This window comes from Toxorhynchites rutilus, chromosome 2 (genome assembly GCF_029784135.1).
Source record: "Toxorhynchites rutilus septentrionalis strain SRP chromosome 2, ASM2978413v1, whole genome shotgun sequence".
Classification (NCBI taxonomy): Eukaryota; Metazoa; Arthropoda; class Insecta; order Diptera; family Culicidae; genus Toxorhynchites; species Toxorhynchites rutilus.
The window spans coordinates 264,741,268-264,751,069 of record NC_073745.1 but is presented as its reverse complement, the minus strand read 5'-3'; the positions used below and the strand labels follow the sequence as shown (position 1 = coordinate 264,751,069).

The window sequence follows — 9,802 nt, the reverse complement described above, 5'->3', positions numbered from 1 at the left end:
AGCCTTAAAATTGTTCTCAAAACAGGCTATTGAAATCACCAATCGGTATATAAGCGAGCGCCGCTCGGAAATCCACTCAGTTCTAATTGAACAGCGATTGGAGCATGTTGTCGCTGTTGTGGTGAAGCTCTTCGTGTTTATCATGAAAGCGCGGATGAACGGTGTCACCAAGAGCCTGTTTGTGCACCTTAGGCCAGAAGGGATCCATCAGGAGGAGAGTGATGCCACAAACGGTTCCCCGGGAAGAAATCGCTACACACACATACACGCGCGGAATTCTTTCCGTTTGGATGCCATTCAGCATCGAGAAAGTTCCGGAAAGATCTAATAATTTCTGGATATCTGCCAGTTCCTCTGGGAATTTAAAAATACATTCATGTGAAAGAGTTTATTTTAATGTTTTCTAACCATATAACACAGTGACCAAATACATTTGATTTTGTAATTTTTCAACTAAGTGTAATTAGCAGGAAAGCTTCTGAAGATTATTCTTGCCCATCAGTAGGATATTTCCGTATCCAATATTGTATGCGCACGCAATCGATTACTGCTCAGTCGCCGAAAGTTTCGAGCTCAGAGAGTTCATTCCCCTCTAGTTTGCCTTCCAAATTGCCATCGTAAACCACACCTTCTCTCGATTCAATCTCACACACAAAACATACTTAAGTGATATTCTGTTGGTGAGACGCATTCATTTTTCGTGAGGACATCGACAAGACAACATCGTTGCCTAACGTGCTGGAAGAGGTGGACGGCGAAGAATCGACACATACACGCGCGGAATTCTTTCCGGTTGGATGCCATTCAGCATCGAGAAAGTTCCGGAAAGATCTAATCATTGCTGGAAAATAATCTGCCAGTTCCTCTGGGAATTTAAAAATACATTCATGTGAAAGAGTTTATTTTAATGTTTTCTATCCATGTAACACTGTGACCAAATATTTTTCAATCAAGTGCTATTAACAGGTGGTTATCGAGTTAGTATTAACTACTGGTGGGCTTCCAGTATCGAGGAAAATGTGGAAATATCTAATCGTTGCTGGAAAATAATCTGGCAGTTCCCCTTGGAACTGAAAATTACATTCAAGCGAAAGAGTTTATTCTAATGTTTTCTATCCATAAAATATCCAAGCTTTTGAAGACTATTCTTCAGAACAAGGTTTTTCGTATCCTTTATTGGATGCATTAAACCTTGTGCCTCCAACGTAACGCTCTCGTTTTCGAAGTCCCCCAAATATTCATTTATTCATTCATTCAGAATGGATTTAGATTCAACTTCAAACAAATGATCTCAAAATCAACGATAGTCCTACGTCACCCTTGCGGTTATACCATAGATATAACCCACTTCCTGTTTTTTGTAAAAAAAACTAAGAAAAAAATTGGCCCTTTCCAAAAAGTAGTTAATTTGTTTTTGAAGATTTTGAAGTATGCAAAGTTGCTTAAATGACCAATATCTTTACACCCACAACGCTACACTGCTATTTGAGATGGCGCTGCCCACTCCTAAGACGACTTGGCATGAAATTCGTCTATTGTTACGTAGGTGAAAGGGGGTCCCAAAGCCCAACTTAAAAGTGTAGAACCCTAGGTCGATCACTTGAAATGTAGTATTATATCATAATGTAAACCAAATTAAGAGATAAAAAGAATTTAAGTGAGAAAAAAAGGTAAAGTGGGTCCAAAAGCCGCGTTTTTAACGTTACGTAATTTGTGAACCACGCCTTATGTTTTAGATAAATCGTCTTGCTCAAACCTCTGTAGGGGAAGATGGTGGGACCATCATCATTAAGTTAAATAAATATATAGATAAGTTTCTTCATCTTATGAACGTCAATTTCAAAAATGTTTCGTATCATTGCGATATATTTTCCCGAATGGTTTCAATTTTATTCATCATGCTGGAGTCGTGGTCTATCATTCCCAGTTTGCAGCATAGCGATACGACACCGTTAAATCATCATTTCTCTGCCATAGGATTTGTTCTCTCTTGAATTAACTTTAGTATAGATTTCAGCAGTTTTGCCACAAAAAAACATATTATTCCAATAAACCTTAAACGATATTTTGAATCATATAGAAATGTCCAGTCTCATTCAAGGCGCACGGTAGCTTGGTAAAATATGAGTATAGTATTTGGTGGTGACTAAATAAAATAGGAAACACATACGCCCTCTCAATGGGAAGTGGCGACGGATGCGGAGGATGACAAGACGTTTTTCGGAGGCACTTTCTCTTGTTTTCGTAGTTCGGCCACGTAACGACGGAGATGGGTCATGTAATCTTGCATTAGAGATGTGTAGGCCTGGGAATGAAATTGAGAGTTGTAATAAAATTTGACCTCCGATCGCGTGTATTCAAATGTATAAAGTAAACTTACAGTATCAAGCACATAACGTGGAATATATCCTTTCAAGTCCAAACAAAGCAGCCACTCAAAAATACAGTAATCTTTTTGATCTTCAATTTCACGCATTGCCCAGCAGGAGACTTTGTTTTCACCTCTGGAAAGCAAAGATCCAAATCTCTGGTGAACCCAAACATATCAATATCTTTTTTACATACCTTATATATTTAGTCGTGGCCGGTGCACCGAGATAATTGATACTAACTGCAGCGCTAACATACACATTCGCTCCCTTAACAATCTCATCCTTCTTTTCTCGCTCTCGCTTTTGAACCGCCTGCTCGGATTCCTTTGCGCGATCATGATGCTCAGAAAGCGCATCCGAGAACACATCTTCCGGATCGGAATTAGCACCGCAGCCGGCATTTTGGAAGTCTTGCGCACCGAGGCTCTTGCTGAGCGTCGCAAAAGCTGTTTTCATTGTCTGCTCTCCACTACTATTACCATGTTCATTTTCTAGCTTAAATTCACTACACGACTTAGTTAATTTTGGCGATGATTCCTGGAGAATACATTCATCATCGCTGTCAGCACCATCTTGATTATCATTGGAGGATTCTTCCGTTACGGGAGATAGAGTGACTGGCTGGGGAACCATTGGATGCAAATCTACTCCCTCGATTACCCGGCCATCGCGACACAACTGCCAGCATCTCAGATTGACGAAATCGCGGCTTTTTACCACCCCACCGCCCCCGCCAATTGTCGCCTGATACGTGATATCCGTGTGACTATCGATTTTCTACAATAAAAAATTTGCGTTATAAATAATGCTCTACACACTTTCAAAACAGTTTCATACCCGGATGATTTTCGACTCCAGAAGTGTGGGGTTCCAATTTGGAACATCTTCAATCTTGTAGTACAACTCCTGAAGCAACTTTTTGGCCGGATAGTGTACCTTCCCCTGAAATATTAGACTCGATTAGATCGGGTCCCAAAGAGCATTGCATCCGGTGATTCTTACCGTTAACTTATAGATTTTACCAAGTTTATCCTGAGTATAGCTTTGGATAGTGTCTCCCTTGGAAGTGATTTTCTCCGGTTTCCAATCGGTTGTCTCTAGCAAATTATACGCGTTGCGAACGCATTCTATGCCCATTTTCTTGAATTCTTCCTCCTGTAAGAAAGAAAACAAGCAGTCTTCAGTTTTGACTCATAATCAATTCCGAGCAGCTCACTTCCAAAAATCTATCCATGATTGCCAGCTGGTGTGAGCTTGGCGGATGGTTTATCTGTACTGGCGAGAGGGATCTTGAACAAACGATCCACGCAAACCACATGATTTGTTATTCAAAAAAATCAATCCAGTGAAGGTGAAGAACAAATGAATTATGGATATCCTAATGTGACGAATTCATCTTATAAGAGATTCAAATTGGGAACGATCTGAAACGTGTGGAACGCTGCTATATTTAAACGCAGATTCGAATGACACGTTCAATCTTTATTGGATGGCTCAGACATTGAATGGGAAAGCCACGTCTTTTTTTCTTCTCAAAAAAATATATTGCGACCCAAACGAAGAGTATCTATTTTGCACAATTCAATTAAGCGATACAAGAACAGCTTAGAACTTCGAAAAATACTGGACTGAAATACCTAGCAAAATAACATAATACCTAGCGAGTTCATAACATGGCTTTGTTTTCCAATTGATGGAAGGGATCGCGACATTCAAATTGATTCGTATAATTATGATCAGAATATGTATCTGACGTTACCTTGTTACCTTTGCTGGTGAAATTTCAATTGCAAGGAAACGGAAAACACAGCTACCGTTTTCTTCTTCGCGGTACTGTCGATCGCGAAAAAAGAGCTTCGAGAGAAATTTCTTCATCGTCCAACTATGCACCGTACCTCTTGTACAATACTAAATAGTACAAGCCACGAAAGCTTGTGAGCAGCATCAATCTGGCTCAGCCGCAGTTCAGAGATCAGATATTAATTAAATGGAACTGATGAACGTTTATTAGAAATCTGTCTGTGTTCATAGAGGCATTGCATTAGCATAATAAAATTAAGTTATAGAGGCATCTTATTAGCATAAAAAAGTAAGAGTTGATTTCAATTTTCTTATGACGTTTAATTTTCTTCTCTTCCTAATCTATTTTTGGGGTACCTACAGTTGGCGGTTCAATATGAGGGCTCGTTACTACAGACTATTTTCCCTGTGTCCTGCTGACCAAAACCCATTACAGGAAAATCTTTTTTTGTGCGGGGATAGGGAACGCATAGAAAAAATCGCATAAAAAACTATAGGAGGTTATGTCCAAGACACGACCGCATTGTTGACGTAGAACTACGCTGTTATTTTATTCAAGTCGCTTGTTTATAACTTCGGATATTATTTTATAATGCTGTGAAATTTTAGAAATAACTATTTAGTAGAATAGCTTGGTCGCCCTGAAGCGGTTTTTTGACGTAGAACTACGTCTTTCATTAAGGGTGCCAAATCAGAAAACAGGTCACGTTTTTATGAAATAAAGTTAACGTTAATAACTATTTTTGCCATGAACGGATTTTGACGATTTACATACTAAACGAATCGGAAATACCGTAAGATTTGTTTGATATGTTATACATTAGAATCCCCTGGTTTGTAAATGGTTAAAATTCATGAAAACTTTAAGCGTTTCTATTTTCCTCTACATTTGTTCTGTCCATTTGTGTGCTTTCCCGAACAGAGCTGTGTATAACGAGCAATTTATCGACGACCAACGAAGGGGAAATCGAAGGATTTGAAGTCGCCGTGAACAAAGAAAAAGTAGAAGAATGAAGGGGAATATTTGCCTTGAGTATAAACAGTGGATCTCGCTGAGGCAAACTTTCATTCGGCATCGGACTATTGAGCAATCCAGTTCACTTTGCTTTCGCTGCGCTTCGATCTAAGATTGGAACCCACCAGTGGTAATCCAACTTGGATATCGTCGTTTGGTTTTGACGTAGGACTACGTCTTTCATTTCTATACCGGGGTGTAAAATCAAAGTTTCGAAAACGAAAGCGTTACGCCGGAGACCGAGATTTTGAGCGTTAATAGCTCCTAAACAAGTGAACGAAATGGTATGATAAACACTTCATTCGAAAGATAAAATTTCTACGCGTTCTATACTTGTTACTTTTTGATCCAAAAACTTGTTTCAATAGTCTTAAAATTGCTTTCAAAACAGGCTATTGAAATCACCAATCGGTATATAAGCGAGCGCCGCTCGGAAATCCACTCAGTTCTAATTGAACAGCGATTGGAACATGTTGTCGCTGTTATGGTGAAGCTCTTCGTTTATCATGAAAGCGCGGATGAACGGTGTCACCAAGAGCCTGTTTGTGCACCCTAGGCCAGAAGGGAATCCATCAGGAGGAGAGTGATGCCACAAACGGTTCCCCGGGAAGACATCGCTACACACACATACACGCGCGGAATTCTTTCCGTTTGGATGTCATTCAGCATTGAGAAAGTTCCGGAAAGATCTAATCTTTTCTGGAAAATAATCTGCCAGTTCCTCTGGGAATTTAAAAATACATTCATGTGAAAGAGTTTATTTTAATGTTTTCTATCCATGTAACACTGTGACCAAATACATTAGGTTTTGTGATTTTTCAATCAATCGCAATCAACAGGATAGCTTCTGAAGATTATTCTTCCTCATCAGTAGGATATTTCCGTATCCAATATTGTATGCGCCCGCAATCGATTATTGCTCAGTCGCCGAAAGTTCCGAGCTCAGAGAGTTCATTCCCCTCTAGTTTGCCTTCCAAATTGCCATCGTAAACCACACCTTCTCTCGATTCAATCACACACAAAAAGCATACTTAAGCGATATTCTGGTGGTGAGACACATTCATTTTCAGGCATTCTTTGTGTGGACACCGACTGGACAACATCGTTGCTGGACGGGCTGGACGGCGAGGGATCGAGTGCATTTCTCAAGGCAAGAGGGTGGAGGTGGTAGCGCTGGAGTAGAGTAGAGTTTTCAAAGGGCCTTTCTCAAGGCTAGAGACGAATGAACTGCAAAAGTTTAAAGTCTCTATAATACAAGACCTCCCTTTTTTGAGACACATTCATTTTTCGTGAGGACATCGACAAGACAACATCGTTGCCTAACGTGCTGGAGTAGGTGAACGGCGAAGGATCGACACATACACGCGCAGAATTATTTCCGTTTAGATGCCATTCAGCATCGAGAAAGTTCCGGAAAGATCTAATCATTGCTGGAAAATGATCTGCCAGTTCCTCTGGGAATTTAAAAATACATTCATGTGAAAGAGTTTATTTGAATGTTTTCTATCCATGTAACACTGTGACCAAATATTTTTCAATCAAGTACTATTAACAGGTGGTTATCGAGTTAGTATTAACCACTGGTGGGCTTCCAGTATCGAGGAAAATGTGGAAATATCTAATCGTTACTGAAAATAATCTGCTGTTCCTCTTGGAATTTAAAAATACATTCATGTGAAAAAGTTTATTTGATTGTTTTCTATCCATGTAACACTGTGACCAAATATGTTTCAATCAAGTGCTACAGGTAAACTTCGATATAACGTACATTTCACTTTCAAAATTGTACGTTGTATCGAATTGTACGTTATATCGAAGCATAATAAAGTACTCACAAACGTAGTCTATAATACATTATTGTGTTGCTGTTTTAGTAAAGTTAATGAACAACTTCAATCAGAAGACGAAGCCAGCCTTTCTCATGATGTGTCCCTTCGTACTGTTGATTGAAGCTTGAATCATTTAGAATCCGGATTCACAAAACCAGCTGTATTTCGGGATTGATTGAAGGTACAAAACTTGTTTTGCATCACAATACAGATAATTCATTGTTCTATCAGGAAAAAAAATATTGAATTTTTTTTTCCTTTACACTTTGGAAATGTGTACGTTATATCGAGGTAAAATGTACGTTATATCGAGTGAAGTTATATCGAGGGTACGCTATAACGAGGGTACGTTATATCGAAGTTTCCCTGTATTAACAGATGGTTATCGAATTAGCATTAACCACTGGTGGGCTTCCAGTATCGAGGAAAATGTGGAAATATGTAATCGTTACTGAAAATAATCTGCCAGTTCCTCTGGGAATTTAAAAATACATTCATGTGAAAGAGTTTATTTGAATGTTTTCTATCCATGTAACACTGTGACCAAATATGTTTCAATCAAGTGCTATTAACAGTTAGTTATCAAATTAGCATTAACCACTGGTGGGCTTCCAGTATCGAGGAAAATGTAGAAATATCTAATCGTTACTGAAAATAATCTGCCAGTTCCTCTGGGAATTTAAAAATACATTCATGTGAAAGAGTTTATTTGAATATTTTCTATCCATGTAACACTGTGACCAAATACATTTGGTTTTGTGATTTTTCAATCAATCGCAATTAACAGGATAGCTTCAGAAGATTATTCTTCCCCATCAGTAGGATATTTCCGTATCCAATATTGTATGCGCCCGCAATCGATTATTGCTCAGTCGCCGGAAGCATACTTAAGCGATATTCTGGTGGTGAGACACATTCATTTTCAGGCATTCTTTGTGTGGACACCGACTGGACAACATCGTTGCTGGACGGGCTGGACGGCGAGATATCGAGTGCATTTCTCAAGGCAAGAGGGTGGAGGTGGTAGCGCTGGAGTAGAGTAGAGTTTTCAAAGGGCCTTTCTCAAGGCTAGAGACGAATGAACTGCAAAAGTTTAAAGTCTCTATAATACAAGACCTCCCTTTTTTGACACACATTCATTTTTCGTGAGGACATCGACAAGACAACATCGTTGCCTAACGTGCTGGAGGAGGTGGACGGCGAAGGATCGACACATACACGCGCAGAATTCTTTCCGTTTGGATGCCATTCAGCATCGAGAAAGTTCCGGAAAGATCTAATCATTGCTGGAAAATAATCTGCCAGTTCCTCTGGGAATTCAAAAATACATTCATGTGAAAGAGTTTATTTGAATGTTTTCTATCCGTGTAACACTGTGACCAAATATGTTTCAATCAAGTACTATTAACAGGTGGTTATCGAGTTAGTATTAACCACTGGTGGGCTTCCAGTATCGAGGAAAATGTGGAAATATCTAATCGTTGCTGGAAAATAATCTGCCAGTTCCCCTTGGAATTGAAAATTACATTCAAGCGAAAGAGTTTATTTTAATGTTTTCTATCCATAAAATATCCATATAATACATTTGGGTTTGTGATTTGTCAATCAAGTACAGTTAGCAGGTTAGCTTCTGAAGATTATTCTTCAGAACAAGGTTTTTCGTATCCTATATTAGATGCATAAAACCTTGTGCCTCCAACGTAACGCTCTCGTTTTCGAAGTCCCCCAAATATTCATTTATTCATTCATTCAGAATGGATTTAGATTCAACTTCGAACAAATGATCTCTAAATCAACGATAGTCCTACGTCACCCTTGCGGTTATACCATAGATATAACCCACTTCCTGTTTTTCTGTTCGTTTTTTGCGTTATTCGTATCGTGTGTTTTTCTTTCCGCGTCATAAATTGGATGCTTCGCGTAGTGTGTGATGAGCAAGAAGAAGAGGAAGGCAGGTTCGAGTCCTGCAAAAAACGAACGCATTGCCAGAGGCAATAAAATTTCGAGGCAAGCGTCATCTAATGATGCACGCGATGTTGGTGCAGTGAAAAGCGCTCGCACTGAACCGAACCTTCGCGAGTGTGACACCGCATCGAACAACAGCGAAGTAGACGATTTCGGCGCGTCGGTCGAAAATGTAAACGCCGTTACCCAGGCAGCTAATCAACTAAAATCAAGCTCTCCCCGCTGGTGGTGAAGGCGGCCGCTCTTGACAAACTCATCAGCGAATTCGCATCGATGGGTGTTACAGCAGAGAACAAGTCTTTTTCCAAGCAGTTAACATTGTTTCCAAGCAGTTAACATTGTTTGTTTTCCGTCATCATAAGGGCTTCTTTGGTGCCTTTCAGAATGCATCAATGCATTAAACTGACATTATGGCGAAGCAGGCGTTAAGGTTGTGCTTCAAAAAAATTATTGGGGAATACCAAGCAGGTTGAATGTCTTACTGGAATGTTATATGTTATTTAGGCTCGCGTGCCAGTCGCAAAACTGCCTTCAACTAGGATTGCATTTGCGCTAATATTGATCATAATGAAGCATTGCTACTGTTTTCGAGGTTGTTGATATTAATAAAAAGAGTTTTTTTCGATTGTTCATTCACCAAGAAAGTAAATGTCGTTCTGGAGTTTTGTATGTGATTAGGTTTCGCTTACCAGTAGCAAAAATTCCTCCACTAAGGGTGACAGCTGCGCTTCTCTCGAGCATGAGAAAGTAATGCAACTTTTTTTGAGGCCAGTAATATTAACAAAAGCGTTTCTTTTGAGAATAGCGCAAAATGATGAGAA

The 9,802-nt window shown here is 39.4% G+C and overlaps 1 protein-coding gene across 2 annotated transcripts in view; it reads right to left on the bottom strand.

Moving 5' to 3' along the window:
- Positions 1–1,878: 1,878 nt before the first annotated feature.
- Positions 1,879–9,802, bottom strand: part of LOC129768823 (steroidogenic acute regulatory protein-like) — a 30,314-nt gene continuing 22,390 nt past the window's right edge. Inside the window, exons 8-12 of one of the 2 annotated variants that reach the window (XM_055770734.1) lie at positions 3,375–3,527; positions 3,210–3,314; positions 2,566–3,149; positions 2,381–2,504; positions 1,879–2,305 (exon numbers count right to left, since the gene is read on the bottom strand). In XM_055770734.1, the coding sequence (XP_055626709.1) occupies positions 2,177–2,305; positions 2,381–2,504; positions 2,566–3,149; positions 3,210–3,314; positions 3,375–3,527 (1,095 nt within the window). In that variant the 3' untranslated portion in view covers positions 1,879–2,176. The remainder of the gene's footprint in view (positions 2,306–2,380; positions 2,505–2,565; positions 3,150–3,209; positions 3,315–3,374; positions 3,528–9,802) is intronic. The other variant, XM_055770733.1, reaches the window with a different exon arrangement.